Source organism: Primulina tabacum, chromosome 16 (assembly GCF_025594145.1).
Source record: "Primulina tabacum isolate GXHZ01 chromosome 16, ASM2559414v2, whole genome shotgun sequence".
Taxonomy (NCBI): Eukaryota; Viridiplantae; Streptophyta; class Magnoliopsida; order Lamiales; family Gesneriaceae; genus Primulina; species Primulina tabacum.
The window spans coordinates 19,956,631-19,984,078 of NC_134565.1; the positions used below are offsets into that span (position 1 = coordinate 19,956,631).

General features: G+C 37.4%; 2 protein-coding genes across 2 annotated transcripts; one reads left to right on the forward strand and one right to left on the reverse strand.

Annotated features, from left to right (window-relative positions):
• The first annotated feature begins 3,022 nt into the window (after nucleotides 1-3,022).
• LOC142529362 (putative sodium/metabolite cotransporter BASS3, chloroplastic) lies at nucleotides 3,023-6,694 on the forward strand. The gene is made up of 5 exons (XM_075634873.1): nucleotides 3,023-3,532; nucleotides 4,513-4,608; nucleotides 4,724-5,030; nucleotides 5,197-5,444; nucleotides 6,155-6,694. The coding sequence occupies exons 1-5, from the start codon at nucleotides 3,150-3,152 to the stop codon at nucleotides 6,393-6,395; spliced, it is 1,275 nt and encodes a 424-aa protein (XP_075490988.1). The 5' UTR covers nucleotides 3,023-3,149; the 3' UTR covers nucleotides 6,396-6,694.
• Nucleotides 6,695-7,698: 1,004 nt separating this feature from the next.
• On the reverse strand, nucleotides 7,699-15,013 carry LOC142529476 (fimbrin-2). Its single transcript, XM_075635018.1, has 14 exons — nucleotides 14,776-15,013; nucleotides 14,524-14,697; nucleotides 13,616-13,857; nucleotides 13,355-13,526; nucleotides 12,603-12,641; nucleotides 12,438-12,506; nucleotides 12,219-12,335; nucleotides 11,820-12,031; nucleotides 11,428-11,583; nucleotides 11,131-11,330; nucleotides 10,892-11,049; nucleotides 10,406-10,502; nucleotides 8,210-8,301; nucleotides 7,699-8,109 (listed from the first exon to the last, which is right to left on the reverse strand). The coding sequence occupies exons 1-14, from the start codon at nucleotides 14,860-14,862 to the stop codon at nucleotides 7,927-7,929; spliced, it is 1,998 nt and encodes a 665-aa protein (XP_075491133.1). The 5' UTR covers nucleotides 14,863-15,013; the 3' UTR covers nucleotides 7,699-7,926.
• Between the last annotated feature and the right edge of the window lie 12,435 nt (nucleotides 15,014-27,448).

A 27,448-nucleotide genomic window follows, 5' to 3' on the forward strand; every position in this document is an offset into this window, starting at 1 on the left:
TCTAGGCTCAAAAACCCATTAAAACAAGCCCACTAAGCCCAATGATAATCCCGCAAAATATTTCGTTTTAATACGTTTTTAAAAATATTGTCTGAACCCACAAAAAGTCCTTCATTTTGCTAAAAATTGTCTACCAATTTAAAATATGACTCGATTTGTAAAAAATACAACAAAGGGCACATTTTTTAAATTTACATATCAAATATATCATATATTAAATAACTAAAAATAATTATTTAATAAAATATTTTTCCTCAATTGTCCCCAGGTCTCCGTTCCTCGTTCAAGCGTGAAATGCTGCTAGAAGTCTTATATTATGCAATTCTAATAACTCATGAATTAAAAACATATTTCCATGTCCTAGTCATGCATTAAAGGCATTTAACATTAATTAAATAATCATTTTAATAAAATCCTAGATTTGCAACAGTCAGGTTACGTCGTTCGAATTTCTAGACCTTACATCATGACTCCTAGGGTTTGGTTCTCTCAAACACTCGGCCACACACACACCACACATCAGCATATTCACATCGGTTTTGTGGCACAAAATTGCAGCACGTTTCATCCGCGTCTCTCTGTCAACGTCCCTCGTGTCAAGGATTATTTTTCGTGCGTGAAACATGCAAAGGCATGCCTTAGTCTTCTTTCACTCATCGTTCATACCATATTATGTGTATTTATTCATGTTTACTTGAAAAATATGAAACATACCCTCCTTTTATTTTCATTTTTGAGGCATATACATGATAAAACCTTGGTTTTTATGCTTTTAAGTCCATGTTTATGTTGCACAAAGAGGATGTCATGATAGGGGCATAAAAAGGGACTAATTTAGTAGGTTTAGGGACTCCTAGATGCATGACTAAGGGCTGGAAAGTAAGGATGCTAGGGCTACACATTTTCTTGGGTTTTTGCAAAACTAGGGTTGGAACTTGGTTCTAGAAGGACACGGCTGTGGGCTGCTGTTGGTCAAGTCCAGTGGTCCCTAGAGGGGTCAAGTCATGGTCCTAAATAGCTTGAGAAAAGGCTGTTGCAAGGCCTAGGGCTATAGGAGGAAGCTGGAGTCGTGCAAGCCTTGTAGATGCATGGGTTGAGGGCCGATCGTGTAAGGCCTGTAGGTCATGGTCCATCAAATTGTTAAGGGCTCGTTCTAGGTCCTATGATGGTTGGTTAGGGTTTGACATGTTGGCTAAGGGCTGGGCTCGAAGATCTCATAGGTTGACTTGGGCTAGGGTTTGATCAAATTGTGCAGAAAATTCAGTAGACGTTCAAAGCTATTCCAAGGTCTTAAATGGTTTGATTTTGGTTACATAAGGTATGGTTAGGTGTTAATAAACTATGATCCAAGTTTGGTTAAGTTTCGAGTCGATTCGGGTTAAAACTGGGACGTAGGTTCAAGTCTTAAAACGAATTAGGAAATTAGTTGAGGAGCTTAAATTTACGTCTGAGAAATACTTATGGGGTGTATTTTAAGGTGATTTGGTAAGTTTGGATGGATTCGGGACATCGTTTTAAGGTCCAAGGGTAATTTGGGAAGTTAGCGTTTCAGGGGCAAAACAGTCATTTTACATCTGAAAAATGTTAGACGTCCTGTCAGTGTCCTGAATATTGTAATGAATGTTAAAATATTTATTTTGAAAGTTTACGGGATTTTGTGTTCGAAAACGATAATGCTAAAAGTTGTGTTGCATGTTTGGTTTAAAGAAAAAATGATATATATGCATGAATTTTTAAAAGTGATGAATATAATGAAAGGTTGAACGAAGTGACTTGATTGTGACTAATATGAAAGGATATGATGATATGTAAGGCCAATGCTCAGTTGACGGGTGAGAGTGTCGCTGATGTCCCCGCCGCCTGGTACCATAGTTATACATGTTGTCGCTGATGTCCCTCCCGTCGAGTACCACGGTTACGCGTAGATGGATCCATCGACTGACACGATGATACGAAATTCACAATTAATGAACGGAATTCAAATTAAGAAAAACGAACACGTATATGCTGATATGATATGATATGTTATGAAAATATTTATGCTTCAACATGTTATGATTATGCATGCGACTTTTACGATCATGAAATGTATTTTCATTACAGTACTTTTCAGTGTTGTTTGTTATGTATATGTACTTACTATAACGTTACAGGTGTTGAGTCTTTATACTCACTAGGTGTGAACGATGTAGGTGAGCATATCGATGAGGAGACTGGAGGCGCCAAAGACTAAGTAGGCGGGTCTGCATGTGCGCACGCTAACCCGAGGACCTTATTTCTTCCGCTCATCATGTTTATGAGATAGGAATGATTTGGATATTTATTTTTATACGCTATCGTTTTATATGTTGATAGTTGGCAGAAACTTTACACATATTTCATATTTGAATTATTTCTTTAAAAACGTAAGCTTGGGGATGACGATTTGTTATGGATTTTTAACTGCAGTATTTTACTTATTAGTTGATTACAGATATTTTTAATGTGAATTTTCAGCAGTATTGCATGCATGCATTTAAATATAAAATTTCGAGTAGTAGCTTTCAAAAAAAAAATATCTAGTAGTAGTTTAAACAGCAGACGTTTCAAAGAACATAATGTATAACTTATGAATTTCATATAATTATTTATATTTATTATTAAGGTATCCAAATTTATAAAAATTAAAAGTAAGACCTTTGAAAATAATTAAATATTAAATTAATTAGAAATAAAATAATATAATTCAAACACATTAGCGTCTCAGAAAATATCATTATGAATCATTTTTTCCTTGATAAATTTCCAAGTAATTTTTTTGAAAAATAAACTTGTATAAATTTTTCTGAAATATTTAGTTCACTAATTTATTTATTTTATAGTTTTATGTAATATATAATAAAATTAGTTAAATAACATATACAGAAAAGACTATATAAAATATAATATTGGAAGGATAATTGTGATCCCTTTGTGCGAACAATTTGATACAAATAATATAATATAATATAAAGGAAAATATCAACGCTTTACAGTTAACTCATTTTTATTACCTTATCCCACCCCTCCACCCCATCCTCCCCCTCACCGCCGTTCCCTCGCCGGAAAACTCTTCTCTTCTTCGGCGAGCGAATACTCTGCCCTCTGCCCGCAGAAAACTCGCTTCAATAATGTCTACAATATCATTTTTCTCCCTCCAAAGCTCCAACAAGACTTCACTTTTCCAGCCATCATCACCTAAAACTTCGGTGTCCTGCAGTTTAAAGGATCATTCTTTTGCTTCAATTCGAAAAGGGATTCCGAGGAACGCGAAGAATTTTAATGGAGGGACTTTGTTTGCTGTTGCATGTTCGACTTCATCGCCTTTCATTGGGAAAGTTGGGTGGCACAAAAGAGAGGGGAACTTTTCATTGCTTTCGTTCGGTGTGGATCCCAAGAGTTTTGTGGAAGCTGAAGCGAAATCTGATGCTTCTCAATTCTTGTCTGCTCTACTTCCATTTGTTGTTGCTCTCACTGCCGTAGCTGCCCTTTACCAGCCTTCAACTTTCACATGGTGAGCATGACAGGAAACATCAAATTATACAAGTAAATTTTCAGTACATACAAGAACAGATTCGAAATTTTGCTGCCAAATTTGTTAAATAGGCCTTTAGGATTGGGCTCGTTTTGGAGTTTCCTTTGCGAAATTATTTTCGTGATTGAAATCATACTCCAATGTGTTCTAGTGAGACTTATAAATTAGTGCTACGGGATGCATATGGAGTGTAAACACCTAAAAATTGGTGGAAGCCGGTCACTAACATGGCACATAATGAAACGGAGATTGTGTATATATGAGAATAATATCTTCTCAAGTAGAATTAGATTTGGTATATATGTGATTTTGCTCTGGATGCTATTGTTTGTTATAGTCCATTGACATAAGAGAGCAAAGGTGATATATATCATCAACATCATTATGGTTCTTCTTGAACTGTTAAAATACATTTTTGGTATTTATATATTGCTTTTTGCCTTCTATAGTTATGATGTGATATTCAAAATGCTTTACTTTTGTATTTGTTACAATTTTAATTTTTTTTTTTATAATTCTAAGTGTTTTAGAGTTGTATGATGCGGTTATACATGGAATAGTCAAGACCACTACATGAAATTGCCATGGAAGTGGATAGGTGGTTATTGCAACAACGACCACGACTCTTCCTATAAACCATGTGCTTAACGACTGAATATTTATTACTGTTTTTTTTTTTTTTGTTCTTCTTTGGTGGGGTGTTTGGGGCCTTTAAGATTTATGATTTATGATAAGATAGTATTGTACATTTATTTCAAGGAACTTTGTTCGGGCATAGCAACTTCTTGTAATAACTGCACATGCCTAGTAAAACTTTATCTGTTTCATTCCATGATTTATGTGATATTGAAAATTAATGATAATAACCTCTAGATTCTTATTATCGTAGTTAACTAGCGTTGATACGTTTTTAAGATGTGCACATTCTTCTTGTTTGTAAACGATAGAAGAACCTGCAGGGTGTCAAAGGATTTATATGCGCCAGCACTTGGAGGCATTATGTTGTCTATTGGAATTAAACTTTCAATCGATGATTTTACTCTGGCATTTAAGAGGTCAAAACTTTTCTCTGCTCCCTTCCTTTCGTTATTCGTATATTTGGTTAACATTGGTTCCATTTATCTAAATATAACAGCATATGGAACTTATGAGTGTTTCTATCTGTTACAGACCTGTGCCGTTGTCCATTGGCTTTATTGCACAGTATTTGCTGAAGCCAGCACTTGGTTTGTTCATGGCCCGGGCATTTGGAATGTCCCCAATGTTCTTTGCTGGTTTTGTTCTTATGTCATGTGTGGCGGGAGCTCAATTATCTAGTTATGCCAGCTTCTTGGGCAAAGGAGATGTGGCTTTGAGCATCCTCTTGACCAGCTCATCTACCATGGCATCAGTCCTTGTTACTCCTGTTTTAACTGGCCTTCTTATTGGTTCTGTCGTTCCAGTTGATGCTGTTGCAATGTCAAAATCGATTTTGCAGGTATCTAAGGCTTAATAGAGTAGGCATTTATCAGATTTTCTTTTCTTTTTTCTTTTATGCGATCTGGGAAATTTATCTCGAAACAATTTATGTGCACAATCATGCTTGTTGGGACTCAATTGTAATTGCTCAGTGTATTATATTTCTCATGAATTTGCTTTTGCAGGTAGTTCTTGCTCCAGTAACACTTGGCTTGTTGATCAACACTTATGCCAGATCGGTTGTGACTATTCTACAACCGGTGATGACATTTGTCGCGATGATTTGTACGTCCTTGTGTATTGGAAGCCCTCTTGCTATAAATAGAAGTCAAATTCTTTCTGCAGAGGGATTGAGACTGATCGGCCCTGTATTATCATTTCATACAGCGGCATTCACTTTGGGTTATTGGATATCCAAAATTCAACCATTCAGGCAAGTATTATTTCAACTGTACTTTCTTTGTGGGTCCAAATAAAGTAACAGTTTTACGATCATTGTATAGTTTCTATGTTCATTTACTTGTTTGCTAGTCACTATTGAACCATATTTCATGGTACATAAACAATCTAGGCATCTATTGATCTAATAGTGGTGACACAAATGAATACTGTCTTGCATGATGAAATAATTTGATACAGAGAGGTTTATGGTTGAAACCATTTTGTTGATGTTTGAACTGTGCTATGAGGATTCTCAGTACCTACTGTTGGAGCCACTTGGGATTCCTCGGAGCTAAAGTCCGATAGGTGCATGTATAGATACTCAGACTAGACAAAACTTGTTGGGATTTTTTTCTTCGAGATGTGTGATATTCAGAACATCTGATTCTTGGTTATAAAAAACAAGTGGTTAATGATTGCATCTACTTGGTGATGTTTTGAACTTGTGGAGGTAATTTGATTCACTTTGAATGTCGGATAAGGTTTCTGGTGATTCCAATATTATAATCTTTCTATGAGGTGTAGGAAGAATGGTTAAATGTCAGTTAAACATCACCATGATCGAATTGAAGGAGGAGGGAGAGGTGCCATCGCCACTCCATTTTAAATTTTTTTGTCCTGAATTTCGCCCATTATTCCCGGAGCATTGATTGCCCAAATCATCATTATTAAACAGGCTAAAGTGATACGATATGATGACAGGTTAGAGGAAGAAGCCTGTAGGACAATCTCGTTGTGCACGGGGATGCAAAGTTCTACGCTGGCGGGACTCCTAGCAACCCAATTCCTCGGGAGCACTCAAGCCGTCCCCCCTGCTTGCTCAGTCGTTGCTATGGCTATCATGGGTCTTTGCCTAGCATCTTTCTGGGGTAATGGGTATAGGATCAGGGATTTACCATCGCTGGTGATTCCAAAAACTGGTTCAGCCCTGAATGCTCAATGAAGCATCATCTGGGAACACGAGTTCTTGAAATATAACACATACAGGGGAGTAGATTCGGTTAGTAAACTTTAGCCGAATCATAACCCATATGTACTACTCTAGTGATCGATAGGTAGCATGTTCGTGTCCGCTGCTTACAGGAGATGAAATTTTGAAGGTCGGAAGTTTTCCTGAATCTTGCATTAGCTGCACGCGTATGTATATTCGTTGTGTATAGCACATCAAAGGTAGAAGAAATAACTTTCAAGTCCGAGGTTATGTAATTTGGAAGATGGAATCTATAGAATATTAAAAAAATATAGGTAATATTTGATTTTTTCTCCAATACGAGGCGCATCATCTCTGTTGCTTCTCGTTGGGAAAAGACTAAGGTAAACAATATAATCTTATTTATTTATGATGTTGTTTGACTAAGTGTAAAATTATTTAAAACAATTCATCAATATTTTATTTAGAATAAATTATTATTAAAGTGTTTGAATGAATTTATTTTAAATAAATTAAAAAAGTTAATGTGTTATAAGATATTTTTATCATTAAAATTTTTAAAAATAATATAAATAGTTTTAATATTAAAAAATAAATTTATTTTATATTTATATTTAGAAAAATCGATGATTGAGAAAAAAGATTTAATATTATTTTTATTGTGTGCAAGTAAAATTTTGATTAAAAAAATTGTAGTTAATTTTCTTTTTTATATTATAACAAAAGGATAAAACTATAAATTCGATAAAAAAAAAAGTAATAAAATAGAGATTTAAGAATTGAGAATAAAGTCTGTATTTAAAAAGATATATAAGGTTATTTTGAAAAGTGAAATATTAAAATAAGATTTTTTTATTAAAAAAATGTGGTATCTTATTTTCTAGAAAACAACTTATAAGCTGTCAAATAACTTATATTTATCAAACAAATTACGAGAACTTATAAGTTCAGTTTACTGAAAGGATTTTCAATTGAGGTGATGTTATCTTGTCGTGCAATCTAAACATGGAATAATAATTAAATTTGATCGAAGTATGGCGTGTAAACTTAAGGTGTGGATTATGAGCATCAGTATTATTAGTTCAATTTATCTTTTAATATATTTTTTCGTGTGAATTTTAATTATATACATAGCAAAAAATATTAAAGTAAGAAAATGTTTTATATTATGTTATTTAATTTATACTTTAAAAAAATAAGTTCGTATAAACTCGAGTAAACAAAAAAAAACTGTTTTGAAATTTATTGAAATAAATTGTTTGACATTAAAGTCTCAAGTTTTAGACCAAATCCAAACAGGTTGGGGGAGGGGGGGGTGCGGGGGGTGCTGTGTGTGTGGGTGTTTGATTACAGACCCGCCCAGCCCCTAATGAATTGAAGGTGTACAAATGGCCTTCTTTACTATACAAATGTGTAGTTTTTTTTGCTTCAGCAAAAATGAATTCAAATGCTCAATTTCTACACTCAAAATCACTCTATAAACCAATCAAAGGATCAATACAATACAACAAAAAAGGTACTCACGCTCAAATTCTTCTTTTTCTTAGTTATTGCTGTCATCCAATGATGACTCAGAAGCAGTATCATCGATGGTCGAGTTTGAGCTCGTATCTACAAAGCTTCCAGTTTCACTGTCCGAAGATCCAAATGGTCGATCGTCCATCGGTTGTTTCAATGTCCAATACATAATGCTTGCAGTCAATGTAAGGATCATCTTCTGGTTTACCTGCAAATGAAAGAGAAATATGAAGCAAATCACTGGCGGTAGTCTCCCCTTTTTTTATTTTATGAGGATTGGTCTCGTTTAAGTTTGATGTGAAGATTACCTCTATTATGTCTTCCGGAAGCAAAAATATGGAGCACCCGAGTTTCCTGGCAATACTTATTATGTACGTTGCATTCATCTTCTTCTCATCCTCTACATCATCCAAAGTTTAGAGGACAATAAAATGAGCTTCAAAATGATGAATCCATGCGAAAAGCCATGAAGAAAATGTTAGAGTAGATGCCCTGCAAGCCAACGGTTGGCTAGGGAATTTGTTGACTCAAGTGTAATAAACAATCTTTATTTTAATATAATTTAACTTTTTATGGTCTTGTTATACTTTATCTGTATACCCATGCAAACAGCATAGATAAAGTCCTTGATTATGCTTTAATACAAATGAATCGTAATTCGATGTTGAAACTCATTTGTAAACACTGTATATTCTAAATTCGTTCCTAGTCAATTCAGCCGCCTAAAATAGGGATAAAGGTCGCTTGAGCTCGAGACTAGCATCTGTGATGTTGTGTACTGCGTTTCTTGGTAAGGGCATGTAGATGTCCAAATATGCAGATGGGTAGTCATATGATGATTATACCGAACAACCCTCCCTCGGACTTTCCAAGTGGTTATGATTGTACACCATTAGTCCTTACGACCCAGGACAACACTGAGGCTCTATATGCTAGGGCTGTGCTTTGACTCGTTTACCGGCTCCAGGAGAGTCATCAGGTGGCGAGGTTGGGTACAGTTGCGACACATATAGGAGCCAATGCATTGGAGTCAGGGATTCACCGCTCACCTACGGGTGTGGATATCCTGTGTGATCTGATAAAAATAATAGTGCATGGAATCTCCGGCCAGAGTATGAGATGTACGTTAGAGAAGGAGTTCTCAAATAGTACACGCGATGCCACTATTATAGTTATCACATCACATAGTTATCGAATTATTATGCAACCCTCGATGAACCAATGGTTGCAGATTCGATCGGGATATATGAGATGAAGGGACCGTACTGTACGTTAATCATAATCGACTGATTCTTGCAGGCACTATCAGTGATACCTAGGGGATCATGGGGCGATGCTACTAGACGCTCTTACCATGATCCGATGGGTGCAATCAGAATTGAGTTCAAGATGAAAAGAATAGGGCTAACTAGGGTAAGCCCGAATAAAGGATTATGTCCTGAATCACAATGAGTTGTGAACCCACGGCTAGCTGCATCCTTGAACCATTGAGGGTCACACAAGCACTGGATCGTTTGTTCCCGTTGAGAGAATAAATTCAAGGAGTTGAATTTATATTATGATATAGTAAATTCAAGGAGTTGAATTTATGAGATAGTAAATTCAAGAAGTTGAATTTATGAATTTATAAAATTTGGGAGAATAAATTCAAGGAGTTGAATTTATAAAATTCGAGAATTTAATTTATTAAACTCAAAAGTTGAGTTTATTAAATATTAAATTTTGGAGGTGAGAAAATTTAAGGAGTTGAATTTATAATTTAAATAATAAATTCAAATGTTGAATTTATAATCGATTTAATTTATTAAGGCTCAAAAGTTGAGTTTGTTAAATATTAAATTAAAATTGGTATGAGTATGTTTAATGGGCTTGTAGGAGTATAAGTCCAACATACTTAATAATTAAAGTTTAATGGACTTTGATTAAATTAATTAAACTAGTTGGACTAGCCCAATTAATTAATCAAGCCCATTAATATTAATTATATGTATTAGGTCATGAGTTAATTATAAATAGGTGTTGAGAAGCCATAACCCTAGCCACCACTAATTGAGAAATTCGAAAATCCCTCTTCCCAAAACCTAAAAATTTCGGCCACCTTCTTCAAGGAAAAAGGTTGAACCGTCTCTCAAACCTTGATCTCCAACGCAAAACTTCTCCCAATTTTCTAGTGCAAATTGGAAGAGGAATAGATCATCCAGTCGTGGATCTGATTAGAAGAAAAGCAAGGAGTCTCTTGAAGAAAGTTCGTATGGATTCATCAAGAACTAGATCCGTCATACCGGATGAGTTGGTGCCAAGTGATTTAATTCACTAAAGGTATAATTTTCTAACATCCTATGAATGTTTTTGTTAAAATCAAACGAGCACCCAAAGCAAAACATATTTTGATTGTCAAAATAAATAAAAATTTTAAAACTTCCGCTGCGTTTGGGCGTGTAGAAAACCCAGATCCAACAGAAAAATGATATGGATACAACTAAATCACAAAGAAAGATACATACCAGTTGATCCTTTTGTAACAAGACTCCAGTTGACAGATCTGGGGTGCACAGCACTGAGTAGCTCGATGAAAAATATTCCATTAGACAAGCTCTTATCCTAAAACATGACATTGCATACCTTTTCGTAAATGTCTCTACAATAATAATAAATTGGAGGGAGTCAAATGAAAAGAACTAAGATGCACAGAGTGGAATAATAAACCAATAAATCTAAGAGCAATAATTTGCAAGTAAGCAATCGAATGTAGTACTCTAGAGTTATGCATTTTTAAACATTACTGTCAGCTATAGTTTTTGATAAAACCATCAAAACATGATATTTGAGTTTCAGTTTTAAAAATCTGAGTTATATCATTACATCAGCTATAACTCTTGGTCCTGCTGCAATTCTTGATGATGCAGAAACAAACAATTATTGATCCTGCTATTTTTCGTGTTTTCAGTTACATACACATCCATGGAATAAAAATGGTTCGTGAATTCTACCTTAAAACTGATCATGTGACTTTGACTCCCCGAATTTCTGACCTTTCCATTAGCCCACTCTAAAATGTCTGCATCAGTAATTTCTTTACCATGGGAATGATACCTTAAGTTTTTCAAGAGCTGAAGCATGTTACACCTCATCAACTGCCATAGAAAGGCTGAAAATCCACGAAAAGGGTAGATGTTACCATATAGCACTACTAGTTTTTCTTCTCAAATATATGGTATCAAGAAGGTACCCAATATTAGTTTCTTATTCCCTTGAACAATGTCATTTCCAGCTATATTGACCAAGGAAAACTTCAAATGTTTCCCTATCTTCACAACTTGATTGCAGTTTTCTACTTTTCTGAATGGCATCTTAATTGGTGGCTTGGTAGCTATTTTCCAATTAACAATCCCTGGAGACACTTTGTCAAGTGTCTCGAGGAGAAGCCATCTGCAAACAAAGCAAAAATGTCCAGATTTCTGAAAAACTCTTGGAGGACCACTAAAGTATGTAAATTTTTTCCCTGGAAAAAGTAAGAGATATTAACCCGTTTCTGAGATCTTCGAAGACATTGTCAATGCACGAGGAATTTCCGAGACTATTCATCCAAAACCGGAATGCCCTCTCTTCTCTGGAGATCTGTGTGTCATCAGGTAAGGTTTCAAGAAAAGATATCTGTTTTGTTTGGGTTGAGAGTCCATTCCTGTATATGAAGTCTCATCAGCTATACAATAGAAATAAAGAGTGAAGTAGAGACAAGAATTATCCAGTGCCTAATAGGATCAGTCAGCAATCCGGTGTTTTGTATATAGTTTCTAGAAACTGCTATTATATTTTTGCAGTTGTAGCAATAGAGCCATAGTCAGTTGTTAATCTGATCACCAAAAATGCATAAAATGTCATAATTAAGATGTAGCATAATTCAGAAAGTACTCTCACCTGTGCTGGAAGATATGTGCTACAAATGCAAGATTAAGGTTTGGAGAACCTTCAACTATGTCTTTTGCCGTTAAGTATCTCTTGCAACCCATTCTATCAGCATGTTCAAGAACTAATTTTGCTCTCTCGAGATGATTTTTTACTTTCAGCGTAGACGGATGGCTGTGTTCTGGGGCTAGAACATTCAAGAGAAGAGCATAGGCCTCAGCATCCTGCTCGACCAGGAATTTCACCAATCAAATGTTAATAGCTTCCCACTAGTATTGAAGATAAAGCAAAAAAACAACCAAGAGGAGAAACAATACCAATGTAAACAACCAAATACCATGTGAACGGTGAACACGATTATATGTAGAAAACGGAACCAATCTGAATCTCGACTCATTTCCATTTACCTACCTTTACATCAGAAGAGAAGTTTGTAACTGTTTTCGTGTATGCTGCCTTTTTCAATTGAAAATTCATCCATCTTAGCAAGATCTTCTCAGGTGGAAGGCTCATCAACTCTTCCACGTCCTGATATTTAAAATAAGAAAGTGGATAAACTACAGCGGCCAAGATATTCTTCAGGAAAGAATAAAGTTCCACTCTGTTATATAAAAATCTTATATCAATTACCTTACTATCATCAACCAGCTCAACCAACTGTGGTGTTTTCTTCAAATTGAGGTCCGCCAGCAGTTGTATCTATAAGAGCATGTAGAAAAGGTGCTACGTAAAAAGATTTAACTTCCTGTTATTTGTGATCTTATACTATAGGTATATATAAATCTTGATTCATACCTTGATAATTTGAGATATGACTCCAAGAACAAGATGTCTCTGAAAATTAGCGGTGCAAAAATTGTTATGATTTAAGAACTAGATTGAAGTCAATTATTCAAAAATCACAATTATATATTTACCAGAAACATCACGATTATCAAATGTCAACTAAAGAAACCAAATCAACACACGGAGAGGTGATTTCAATCAAATAAAAAAGGCAACAAAATTCGTCAAGCAACCAATAGAACCTTTTAAGCATATTAAGAAATAACGACAGAGAGTGGGAATTCCAATCATAGTAAGTTAATAATACGAGCAGAAGGACAATTTCATATAACATTAGAGCAGATTGGCAAAATGATTAGCAAACACTTTTTAGCCTGCAAAACCAAGCTCTATCCGCTTTGTACACAGCTTCATATTCATTTGTTAGTTCTCCTACACCAAAAGAGAGAGACTGAAAGAAAAATGCAAAATATTTCAGAATTCAAGTATTTAAAAAAACAGCAATTTCAACCTACCAAAACAAAGCTTGACGAGTGCTGAGAATGGTGTCTGTAAATTTTCATCAATAATCACTTAAATACAACAACTACCATTGAATGGAGTGTGAGTGAAAATTATTAACTGGAAAACAAGAAAAAATATAATCAAAATGACTCAAGAAAAGGATAAACTAGAATATCATAATCTTTGTGGAACCCCTTTCACAATGAATGTGAAAGGATAGTCTAGCTTAATTAGGAAAATGGAATGAGTACACATACCCTTCCTTCAATAAAATCCTGAGTTCCTATATTGACTACTGTGCATCCAATTGCCTTGGCAGAGTTGAGGCATAATGTATGATTCTCATTCCTCTCCCATGGATTGAGCATTCTCTTTGTATTTACCGCACGCTCATCGATTGTTCCAGGTACAGCAATATTAATTAGCTTACTGCATTCGAAGGACACATTTCTTCAAAGTTCAAACAAAGTCGCAAAATAAAGAGCATACATGCATGACTTGCAATAATAGATCGTCACCAAATAAGAACTCCATCTTTGGCAATCTCAAATAGATCATTGGTGCTTGCATCAATAGGAAGATATTTCTGCAAGAATTCATCTGCGGCAAGATAGTTATTGATATGTGCAACATATGACGCTTTTTCAGATTCACTTATCGTATGTAGCAGTGTGGAAGTAGGAGATTTCAAGAATGCAGATGAATTCTTTGCACCACTTCCCCATCTTTCGGTTGCTAGAGCTTGGAGTTTGAGATAAACCTTTCACAACATATTAAAAAAAAATTCATACAAACTATACAGATAATATAAGAAACAGGGAAACTGAAAAATTAAAGAATCAAATTGTTGAACCCATTTTGAATTTTCATGAAAATTCAATTTAAATCCACAGGCTGAGTTGACAGCGTCTAGACATAATGTCCAAAAATTCAATTGCCAAGTCTTTCTTATGCCTTGCATTTGTTAAAACATCAGGATAGTGAAACGGGACTAAGCAACAGACTTGTTAAGGAGATCAAAATGAGAAAATTAACATTTTGAAAATTGGAACCAATAGCAAATAAAGTGAACAGCTCCCTTTGATCCCAGACTTCGTGGCCGCACAAAGCTAATGAATAATCCTGAACATATATGATCCGAGGATATTTTACCATCGAAATCATTTCTGTGTAATCAAAACAAGATGTTGCTAAAGCTTTGAGATTCGTTTAACTGCTAAGAAATGAAAAAATTAAAGAAAGAAACCAACAATACATAATCTTGATCAATCGGTTTAGATCTTTCAGCTTTATTACATCATCTTGATAGATCGAGAATTAAAGTTCAACCCTTCGGATCATTCACCTTTTCGAAAAATGTTTTGCATTAAAATTATAATTAAATTCCTCGATCAAATCTAAATGATGCAGAGAAACATCGGCTTACCCTGAGAAAGAGTTCAAAATCAACTTCACTTTCCAAGTTCTCATACGAATCTTGAAGAACCGCAGTTCTGTCTTCCACCGTCAGATTCTCGCCCACGTGTTTCAGCCTGGACATCTTCTCCGGCAACTCCCCCAGCTTTAGACCACCACCGCTCTCCCTTCTCATCGCCATGAACTGCAAGAACCGAATTCATCACAACCGCAACCTAAAGAATTCATTCAAGAAAGGCAACAAAAACGACACAAAACTTACAAAAGACTTCAAGCTGCGTAGCTCCACCTGCGTGAACTGATTCTGAAGCCATGGATCTGAAACCAACACCCCAACATAGCCAGCCATTGTTAAGAATTGTTCGGACTTAGCTAAAAAAAAGAGAAAAAAATTACAGAGAAAAGGGTGTCTGCTTGAGGAGACACTGGGGTAGGAGCAAAGCTGTCACATGAAAACTGAGAATTCAAATATGTCCCTCTTTCTTTCATTTTGAATTGAATCATTATTTTTTCAAAAGAAATAACACGGTGAAAGAGATAATTTAAAAATTATTAAATGTATCGTTTTAACGGTCACTTTTTTTCTAGTTGGATTAATTTCTTTTCATTTTTTCTTTGTTATTTTATTTTATTTTTGGATGGGTTAATTTCTTGCCAATACTATATACTACCAAATAATCAAATATATGGTACTCTTATTACATTTTAATTAATTATTTCCATACATAAAAAAACATGTGTTTTTTTTACTATTGTACTTATTAATATATTAATGATAAAACATTTCGATGCTCGACCAAATCGGTTTCTCCGTATGTTACTTGCTATATTAAGTCTTGATGGTTCAATACCTCCAAAATCACATGAAAATAATTAATAAACCAGTGAAGGTGTGCAAGGATTTCTCTCATAGCAAAAACTTGTGTGAGACGGTCTCACATGTCGTATTTTATGAGACGATCTCTTATTTGGCTTATCCATGAAAAATTATTACTTTTTATGCTAAGAATATTACTTTTTATTGTGAATATCGGTAGGGCTTGACGCGTCTCACAGATAAAGATTCATAAGACCGTTTCACAATAGATCTACTCTTATCTCGGAGTGATCTCCCCAATGGCAGAGTATCGTAGAGTTAAAAAAATGGGGATGAGAGTAAAGTAAAGAAGGTGAAGTAAGTGTTTTTGTATATAATAAAAATTCATCATTATTTTATGTTAAATAAAATACATATTTTCTCCTTCTTATACCTTATTTTGGATAGTCCATTTATTTGGCATAATGTGTCCCAAAAGTCTAGATCTCTGGATCATTCCTAAGATGACTCAAGAAAATAGGACTATATATGATATGCAAATGAGTCTATGTGACGCGTCGAACGATTATTTTATGGGATATCGTTTTTATGTGTATGTATGGAGTAAATTTATAAAAGTTATTAAATCTTGTTTTTAATTTTGTAAGAATGAAGAAATATATATTATTGAATTGTGTGTGTAATGTGTTATTTATTGATGAGTAAAGTATAAAAGCATATCACATGGTTGTGGTTGTTGCTTGGGGCTTCCATTGCTTTTTACATAAAGTGGAGTTTGAAAACACAAAAATAGACCAATGTTTGGCAATTTAAATTATATATAGTTTGTGTGGATAAGTACGTAAAGCTTAATAATCGGGATGGTTTTTTTCTGAAATTAAATAAATATCTATTCTCATTTTTATATGAATAAGTAGTTTAGATTTCATATATTTTTAAAATAATTTACTTTATACTTTTAAAACAAGACTGAAAAAGCCTATACTAAAACAAATACATGTGTTTAGGAGGGGAAAAAAACTATGACAGCTAAATGTTGATCAAAAGTATCGGAGGAAGAGGCATCTCCCTTCGTTTTCTTTTTTGGATGCATAGAAGCACCACACTAATTCCCAACAGCACAACTGAAACTTAGCTTCAAAGTCTCACAACTTTCACTAATATGGTATACCCGTTGATGTGATCTGTCTGAAATGGATGAGCCGGGTAAGGAGCTCCAACGGATCAAATCAACAATTTATTGTGTTTTGAGAATTTTGAGTGAAGATAATAGCTTGGACAGCACCTGTAAATAAGAAAGTAACTCGTGAATGGGCGCCGGAGGGGTGTCCGGCGTGGCCACTCCGATGCTTAAGTCAGCAGGCTTTTAAGGTAGACACAAGCAATATTTGAGAGAAAATATGTGTAATGCTTGAGAGTTGAAAGATTTCAGACCTGGCGCTAGATTCCTCGTCTTCTCCTCCCATCTCATCCTCCCTCATCTCCTGCTCCTGCTCCTGCTCATGCCCCTGTCTATCCCCGGACGGTGTAACATGATGAGATACTTCTTTCCTGGCCATAGCTTGCTTTATGGCATCAGATACAATCTTTTGTAACTCCTCCGGGGTTAAAGTAATGAGATTTGGTCCAGTGTTATTAACACCGGCTTGTCTTGAAGTCTGCCCTCCATCATCCTGGGCGCGAGAATTATCTTGGTAGGTTCTTCTTGTACGAGCCATATCAACGTCTTGAACTCAAGTTTCCCACAGACAGCGCCAATGATGTGATCTGTCTGAAATGGATGAGCAGGGTAAGGAGCTCCAACGGATCAAATCAACAATTTATTGTGTTTTGGGAATTTTGAGTGAAGATAATGTCTTGGACAGCACCTGTAAATAAGAAAGTAACTCTTGAATGGGTGCCGGAGGGATGTCCGGTGTGGCCACTCCGATGCTTAAGTCAGTAGGCTTTTTAGGTTGACACAAGCAATATTTGAGAGACAATATGTGTAATGCTTGAGAGTTGAAAGATTTCAGACCTAGCGCTAGATTCTTCGTCTTCTCCTCCCATCTCATCCTCCCTCATCTCCTGCTCCTGCTCCTGTTCATGCCCCTGTCTAACCCCGGACGGTGTAACATGATGAGATACTTAATGATGTGATCTTCATCTCCCGGCACCATGATATAATTTCTTTGCCCTGAAATTGTCTCTCATTATCTGAGATTAGTCTTCTGGGCACTCCAAACCGGCACACAATGTTCTTCCACAGAAATTTTAATACTTCCTGCTCAGTGATTTTTGCCAACGGTTCGGCTTCTACCCATTTGGAGATGTAGTCCACAGCTACTAACAAGAATTTTTTCTGAGCTCGGGCAATTGTGAAAGGACCCACGATATCCATGCCCCATTGATCAAAGGGGCAAGATGCCCAGATAGGCTTCATGAGAGTAGCCGGGTTGTGCTTAAAATTTGAATGATGTTGAACAGCCCTCAGAAGTTTGGACCACCCGCGCAGCATCTTGACTTAAAGTTGGCCACCAGAAACCAGCAAGCATTGTTTTCCAGGCCAAAGACATTTCTCCGAGGTGCTCGGCACAACATCCTTCATGAATCTCTCGGAGTACATAATCCACCTCTTTCTCAGATAAGCATTTCAAAAGAGGTCCCTGGAATGATCTCCTGTACAAAATATTATTTAAGAGAACAAACCTGAGAGCTTGTCTCTTAGTTTTCTGAGCTCGGGCTCTGTCCTCGGGTAACTCATTATTTACCATGAACTTGATCAGAGGTGTCATCCAGGAGTCCTCTGGTTCTGATAACATTTCTTCCTCAGTAGAAAGGATCAACAGGGAAACATGCAAGACCTCCCGGGTACTTACCTCTGACAAAGAAGCAGCCATTTTTGCCAGAGTATCTGCCTCACTATTCTCTTCCCGGGGTATTTGTTCAATCCCCCAATCTGCAAAAACTTCCGTTCGGGCTTTGATGAGCTGTAAATATTTTAGCATCTTGTCATCCTTAGCCTCATACACGCCCTTTATTTGTTGAGTGATGAGTTGCGAATCTGAATATAGAATAATCCGGGAAGCCCCGACTTCCCGGGCAGCTTGAATACCAGCCAGAACAGCCTCATACTCGGCCTCATTGTTGGTTACCCGGGAGTCAATCCTCAGTGCTAGTTTAATTTTTTCTCCCGGGGGAGATATTATCACAACCCCTACTCCGCACCCGGCAAGGCTAGACGCCTCATCCACGAATACTCTCCATACTTCTTCTTCATTGGGTTGGACCATCTCGGATAAAAAATCTGACAGAGCTTGTGCTTTGATGGCCATCCGAGGTTTGTATTCGATGTCATACTCCCCCAACTCTACTGTCCATTTGATCATACGCCCGAACACCTCAGAGTGAGTCATGATCCTGCCAAGAGGACTATTCACTACAAGAAATTTCAGAATCAACAACACACCTACGACAACAGTTTTAAATAAAACCGTTGTTAAAAAACTTTTAACAACGGTTTTATTTAAAACCGTTGTCGTAGATCATTTTTTAAGCAAAAGACAAAGGTTTTTATAAAACCGTTGTCTTTTGGGGGTCAAAGACAACGGTTTTTAGGGTCAATAACAACGGTTCTGTAAAACCGTTGTCTTTGAACGTTTATGACAACGGTTTCATGAACCGTTGTTTATTAGCGTGTTTTTTCGGACAATCGAGAGAAAACCGTTGTCGATTAGCGTGTGCTTAAAATAAAACACAATATTATTTAGCGACGGTTTGCCTAAAACCGTCGCTAATGTTAGCGACAGTTTAACCTATATCGTCGCTAATTTCAAATTAACGACGATTTCATTTAAACCGTCGCTAAAGTTAGCAACAGCATCATGTACACCCGTCGCTAATTTAAAATTAGAAATTTTCTCACTTACACGATTTTACAACTTCACAACACTTAAAATTTTTTTCTCTTACACGATTTTTTTACCACTTTAAAACAATTAAAATTTTTATCTCTTAGAGCATGACTGACATAATAAACAGGCTTTTGATCAGAGCCTTCTTCTTTTACTAAAACCGAGCTGACAGCATACTCCGTAGTAGACAAATAGACATATAATTTCACCCCGGGCTCCGGCTTCACCAATACAGGGAGTTCTGCAAGATGAATCTTCAAGTCCTGGAAGGCCTGTTCACATTTACCATCACATCCAAACTGCTGGGCCTTCCTCAAAACTTGAAAGAAAGGAGAACTTCTATGCGCTGACCGGGAAATAAATCGAGAGAGGGAAGCAATCCTCCCGGTCAACTTCTGTACTTCCTTGACAGATCGGGGAGATGGCATGCACAACACAGACTTGACTTTCTCCTGATTCACCTCGATCCCCGATCTGTCACTATGAATCCCAAGAATTTGCCACTCTTTACGCCAATGATGCACTTGGCAGGGTTAAGCTTGATCCCGTACTGCATGAGAGTGGCAAAAGTTTCTTCCAGATCAACAATAAAGCTTGCAACCTCCTGGGTTTTGCCCAAAATATCATCCACATAGACTTCCACATTTCGCCCCAACTGCTTCTCGAAGACTTTGTCCATCAGACTCTGGTAAGTAGCCCCTGCATTCTTCAAGCCGAAAGGCATTACAATATAACAAAATGTACATCCCGAGGTGATGAAGCTGACTTTATCTTGATCACTCTTGGCCGGGGGGATTTAATGATACCCCTGGTACGAGTCCATGAAGCTTAGCAATTCGAAGCCCGATGTTGAATCCACCAATTGATCAATGCGGGGCAGAGGATAATGATCCTTGGGACAAGCTTTATTAAGATCGCGGAAGTCTACGCACATGCGCCACTTCCCGGTAGATTGGGCACCAAGACCACATTCGAGAGCCATGAAGGGAATTGAATTTCTCGAATGTGGCCAGCCTTCAGGAGTTCTTTTTATTGCTCATCAATAACTTTGTCCTTTTCAGGACCAAAGTGTCTCTTCTTTTGCTTTACCGGGTGAGATCCCGGGAGAATGTTCAGTTGGTGTTCCGATATTAAGGGAGAAATCCCTGTCAGCTCCTGTTGGGACCAGGCAAACACATGGATATTAGCTTTTAAACAGTTGATTAAACTGACCCGGGTGGATGTACTGAGATCCCGAGCCACCCGGATTTGTTGGCCTGGTCCGACTTCTACTATCTCCTGCTCTTCTTCTGCTACAAAATGCACTTCCCCTTTTTCCACCACTCTTCCTCCTGCTACATCCACTCTGGCTTTCTTCTCCTCCCTCTTGGATTTTCTCTGATCCGCCCGGACCGCTTCCACATAGCATTTCCGAGAAGATGGCTGATCTCCTCGGACTTCTCCCACCCTGGCTCCCACAGGAAACTTTATCTTTTGGTGGTACGTAGATGCCACAGCCCTCAGCTCATTCATGGCCGGCCTCCCTAGAATGATGTTATAAGATGATGGGGAGTCTACCACAGTGAAAGAAGTCATCACCAGTTTTCTTGAGATCCTGGGAGCCCAGGGTTAGTTGTAAGATAATCTCCCCTTCCGGGTAGACCACATGGCCAGCAAAGCCAAAGAGGGCTGTTTCCACAGTTTCCAAGTGATAGCCCTGCAAATCCATCTGCACAAAGGCATCTTTAAAAATTACATTTACAGGAGCTGCTAGAGTCAATAAAGACTCTCAGAATGTCATAATTTGCCACCCGGGCTTGGATCACCAAGGCATCATTGTGGGGTAGATTCACTCCCTTTAAATTCTCGTGGCCAAAAATGATGACCGCCTCGTTCTTCCTCATTCCTTCTACCTCCATACACTCCCTCCTACTCCTCGACTTCTTCGCCCGATTGGAGTCTCCGTCAGTAGAGCCTCCTGATATCATTTTTATCAACCCCGTAGCAGGGGGTGAATTCTTTTTTCTCTCAAGCTCGGGCTCTCTTCTTCTCCCGGGCTCTCCTATCGGACTATTCCTCATACCTCCTCCCCGGGCGCTCGACCCTGGCTGCCGAGATGTCCAAGGTGGAAATCTCGGCTCTCTGTTGTTGTGACTGGGTCCGGGAATGGAAGATGAGACATAATTTCCTTTTAATGTTTTGCAATCTTCAGTGTTATGGTTACACTTTTTGTGGAAGGTGCACAATCCTCTCTTTTCTGGCAAGGATAATTGATGGTCCGGAGCCAGGTCTCTACTGCATTCTTGTACTTCTCTTTTCCGGGCAATCTTCAGAGGCACGTGCTGAGAAAAATGCCCTGGATTACTCCTTTTTTGCCCCCTCTTCTCGGGCTTAGACACCCGATCTCCTCTCTCCTTCTTAACAGCCTCCCTCTTCTGTTTCTGAGCCTCTTCCATGTTAATATACTTATCAGCCCGGGACAATAAGTACTCAAAATCCCCGGGCACCTTCTTAGTTAATGATTTAAAAAACTCACCCTCTCTCAGGCCCTGGGTGAATGCAGTAGTCTTTGTCTCAGTGGCACAAGTCGGGACATCCAGAGCCACTCTGTTGAATATTCGTATATAAGCCCTCAAACTCTCCTCCGGGCTCTGCTTGACTTTGAAAAGACTAAAAGCAGTCTTCTTGTACTTTTTGCTGCTACTGAAATGGTGTGAGAACATCTTTTGGAAGTCTCTGAAAGAACTAATACTTTGGGGGGCCAAACCTTCGAACCACCTTTGAGCCGAATCCACCAATGTTGTCAGGAACACTTTACACTTGATTCTATCAGTGTAACAATGTAGCATGGCCATGTTCTCGAATTTGGCCAGATGTTCCTCTGGGTCTGCGTTGCCATTATAATCCTTTATTTTGGGTGATTTAAAGTTCCCGGGAAGAGGTTCCCGGACAATGATCTCAGCAAACGGGCATCCCCTAGGAACTGCCCAGGAAGTGCCCTGATTCTCCAACTGTCCTTCCAGCATCTTCATCTTTTGTCTCAACTCCAACAACTCTTCTGCCACGGTAGGAGATTTGGACCTGGCGCTAGATTCCTCGTCTTCTACTCCCATCTCATCCTCCCTCATCTCCTGCTCCTGCTCCTGTTCATGCCCTTGTCTATCCCCGGACGGTGTAACATGATGAGATACTTCATTCCTGGCCATAGCTTGCTTTATGGCATCAGATACAATATTTTGTAACTCATCCGGGGTTAAAGTAATGAGATTTGGTCCAGTGTTATTAACACCGGCTTGTCTTGAAGTCTGCCCTCCATCATCCTGGGCGCGAGAATTATCTTGGTTGGTTCTTCTTGTACGAGCCATATCAACGTCTTGAACTCAAGTTTCCCACAGACGGCGCCAATGATGTGATCTGTCTGAAATGGATGAGCCGGGTAAGGAGCTCCAACGGATCAAATCAACAATTTATTGTGTTTTGGGAATTTTGAGTGAAGATAATGGCTTGGACAGCACCTGTAAATAAGAAAGTAACTCATGAATGGGCGCCGAAGGGGTGTTCGACGTGGCCATTCCGATGCTTAAGTCAGCAGCCTTTTCAGGTAGACACAAGCAATATTTGAGAGAAAATATGTGTAATGCTTGAGAGTTGAAAGATTTCAGACCTGGCGCTAGATTCCTCGTCTTCTCCTCCCATCTCATCCTCCCTCATCTCTGCTCCTGCTCCTGCTCATGCCCCTGTCTATCCCCGGATGGTGTAACATGATGAGATACTTCTTTCCTGGCCATAGCTTGCTTTATGGCATCAGATACAATCTTTTGTAACTCCTCCGGGGTTAAAGTAATGAGATTTGGTCCAATGTTACCCGTAAATGCTGCAAACACTAACTTCACCCCAAAACATCGACAATTAAGCAACCACACAGTTCTATACTCTACAATTATCAATAGTCAAGCACTCATAATTATTTAATAATAATAACCCACCATAGCAAGCCTATGATTGAAAACCCACAGGTCAAAAGAAGGATATGTTCATTGGAGAAGAAGGGTATGCTGGAGAGAGTAGGGTTTGCTGGAGAGAACCTTAGTTCACCGAGAAGGAAGGAAGCACCGGTGGTGGTCAGTGTGATGGCGAGGCAGCGGTTGGCTAATGGCGAGTAGGCTAGGTGAAGTGTGGCGGCCGCTGAGAGAGAGGAAGAGAAAAGATAGGGTTTATAATGCTCCAAAAATGCATATCTGAAATGATTTTAATAGAGTCTCGCGCACGGGTGCGCACTCATATCGCGCATTCAGGCGCTCGTGTCTGTAATTCATGGTTATGCCATCATGCGTGGGTGCACGCAGAGATCGCGCAGCTGCACGCCTGTGTCTATGTTATGTGCGTGCTAAGATCGGGTAGGTGCACGCATATCTCTGCTGCTTTGGTACATGGTGTGCGCGCAGATGTGCGTAGGCTTCTGATTTCGGACTTTTTTTACACCTGCAAGAATAAAAAAATATATTGATTGAGTCATCCAAAAATATGTAATCAAACAAGATTGAACTAAAAGCGAAAAATTTATAAAAATAAAGAAAATTTATGGGTCGCCTCCCACACATCGTGTTAGGATCGCTTTGATGGGTCAAAGTGTTAGAATGGATGTTGAATAAACACTTGGTTATTTTTGGCCCTTTTCAAAGTATGAATCAGTTTGGTGCTAAAATGAACTAAAGAATCTTGTTGTCAATATCAATCAGTTAACTTGTTTGAAGTTCGAAAATAAACCAACTGATAGATTGAATACTCAAGCAATAAATAAGGTATTGAACACGAAGATTTTTATGGATGTTCGGAGACTAAAAACGCTCATACGTCACCCCTTCTATCACAAGGATATGTTTTCCCTAAAAGACTTTGATTGATTACAACAAGTGTAATAATTCACTTAAGTTTGGACTTAAATACTGCCAAAATTGAAACTCTTAATTTCTACTAACTTATCAGTATTTCAAACTAATCGTGCTCAGTAACGTAGCACAAGTGATCTTAAAAGATCGAATACAAAAATGTAATGTGCTAGTGTTTTTTGCTCAAATAAAAGCCTGAATGCTATGAATATGACTATGAAGTGTGAGCTTTTTGTCTGCGCAAATATCGCAACTGATCTTAGATGAGTAGCTGAATCTTTCAAATGTTCTTTTTTTCGAAAATTCTCAATCAATCTTCTTACTGAACTCCTCAACTATTTATAGAATTTTCTTCCAACGGTAACATTGAATGTGTTAATTAATACATATCCGTTGATTCTCCTTTCTGAGTGTGTCAACATTCTTCTGACAATAGTACAATGTTGCAGTATGTTGTGCGGCGCTCCTTCTGATTGTTGCAGTCTGCTTAGTATGACTTGTCAGTTTAAACGTCTTGGTCAGTTCTAACTGATAGTTCAGTTGACTTTACTGATTCGGTTAATTTTGTTCAGTTCGATTGCATCCGATCATTTATCTCATTAATCTTCAGATGATTTCAGTTTTCCATCTTATATGATCAGTTATACCAGGGATCAGTATGAGGCGAGAACAGAATAACAGTACTTCTTGTCCCGACTCGAAGTCTCTTATCAGAATATGCTTGCATGTCATTTCTTTATTTTCTCCTTATAAATCTTCGCGTTTTCGTAAGAATCATTCCTGAACTTCTCCATCTCACTTAGTTGTAAATATCGTTGTTCACCAACAGCCTTCATATAAAAATTTAATTTCTTGACAGCCCAAAAGTCTTGATGCTCCAGCATTAGCGGTAGTTGACACGCTTTACCAAATACTAACCGATAGGGAAACATCCTGATAGGTGTCTTGTATGTCGTCCTATAGGCCCATAATGAATCGTCGAGCTTGATTGACCGATCTTTCTGGTTTGTCTTCACTGTCTTCTCCAGCATTTTCTTGATCTACGGTTGGATATTTCTGCTTGTCCGTTTGATTGTTATGTGAGTGCCTCCTTATGTTTCATATTATATTTAGCCAAGAGTTCGTTAAAAATTTTATTACATAAATGTGTACCTTCATCACTCAGTATGGCTCTTGGCGTTCCAAATCTAGTAAAAATATTCCTCTGGATAAAAATACACATAACTCGAGCATCATTTAGTATTCGTAGAAATTTCTTCCACCCATTTTAAACATGTCCACAACAAGTAAAATATAATAAAGGCCAAAGGAAGTTGGCAATGGTCCCATGAAGTCAATTCCACAAATGCCAAAGAGTTCCACCTCCAACATATTTGTCAAAGGTAACTCATCATGCCTAGAAATATTTCCAACTCTTTGGCACATATCATATGAATTCACTCAGGAATAATAGTCCTTAAATAAACCGAGCCAATAAAAATCAGACTGTAATACCTTTGTTGTTGTTCTTGATGTTCCAAAGTGGTCATCGTATGGTGCAGAATGTCATTGTTAGAGGTTTTCACGTGATTCTTCCTCAACCAAACATCTTCTGATAATTTGATCGACACATCTCTTGAACACGAACGGTTCATCCCACATATAGAATTTAACATCATGGGGAAACTTCTTCTTTTGATGGTGATTTAGATCTGGAGGTAAAACACCACAAGAGAGGAAATTGGCAATATTAGCAAACCAATGGAAGTTCAGTGGCTTACCTCGAAAATTTGTTCATCTGGGAATGTCTGGTTTATAGCTTCTCGTTTTCCAACTCTGATATGCTTCTGAATTTTCACTGCCTTTTTTATCTTGTACCTAAAATAAAATTCTTGCAGCAGCGGTATTGTAACGCCCGAAAATCAGTCTACGTAAATCGCATGCATGAAAATTATTAAATTTCTAAAATATTTTAATTAAATGATTTTATATGCATGAATGATATATTTTGAGTGACTAAATGATTGATTATGTAATTTTACTCGATTGCATAATTTAAAGATTTTCAGACGAATATTGATGGTGGCCGGGAACGGAGGATCGGAGACGATTAAGATGTTAAAGATTTAAAAGCTAAATTTTTATTTTTAGTTAAGAAAAATCTTGGAAATATGTATTTTATCTTGGAAATATGTATTTTAAAGATTAAGATATTAAAGATTTAAAAGATAATATTTTAAGAATTATTGTATTTTTAAGGTCAAATTTAAATTAATTAGAGGGGGCAAGGAATTTTATGTATTTTATATGGGAATTTTTGGAAATATGTATTTTTAAACTTTTTTAATTTAATTCTAATAATTTTATTAATCTTAATGGGTCTAATTTATTAATTAAAAACTAGTGTTGATTAACCCATTAATTAAAAAGTTAAAAATCTTTTTTGTTTTTTTAATTATACATTAAAACCTAAACACGCACACACACATTCACGTAAGGTTCAAGGAATGGTCAGAGAAAACTTGGGCTCTTGGCAAGGGATGTTTTTGATTTTTTTTCCTTCTTCGTTCTTCATTTTTCTTCATCGTTCTTTCTTCAAACAACGATCATCCGACTCCCTTGCATCCCAAAGTGGGTTATCGATGGGGTTTTGACAAGAAAAAAAGGTAGAAATCGTCTTCCATTCGTCACTGACGTTCCACCGCTTCGGTATTCGTAATTCGAGCGTTTTAAAAACAAATGCACGTTTCTAAACCTTCTTTTTGCACTATTATAAACTTTTGAATCTAGGTTCTAATTGACGATTAAAAGTATAGTTGTTGTCAGGAGACATTTATTGCATATGTTGGGATTTTAAGAATGCTAAACACATAAATTGGATAGGTAGAATCTTGAATTATCTTGACTACAATAAATTAAGGAATGAAATTTCTATGTTAAATAAATTAATCTAGAGTCCTAGCCATGCTAGGACTCTTCCCTAGCTGCTATACTAGACTCCTAGCCATGCTAGGACTCTTCCCAGCCCTTGACCACATCCAGCCCCGCCTCTAGCCATGCCCTGGCCGAGCTACGCGTAGCCATGCAACCTAGCCGATCACTTATTCACGTGGGAACCATAAGAAACCCTAGGCGTATTTTTCCTAGTCAAGCTTGACTCCAGCCCACGTTCCATCTTAAATCATCCATGTTCCACCCATTAAACATCCTATGTTAGCAGCCTAACCCTTGGAAATCATAACATTTTTCAAACAAGCGTAAAATCATCAAAACTTTGAAAATATTTGTTCTATCATTAAACGAATCGCGTTTAAATATTTTTCATGCAAAAATAAATAAAAACAAGTATAATATGATTTGAATGATGCGTCAAAGGAA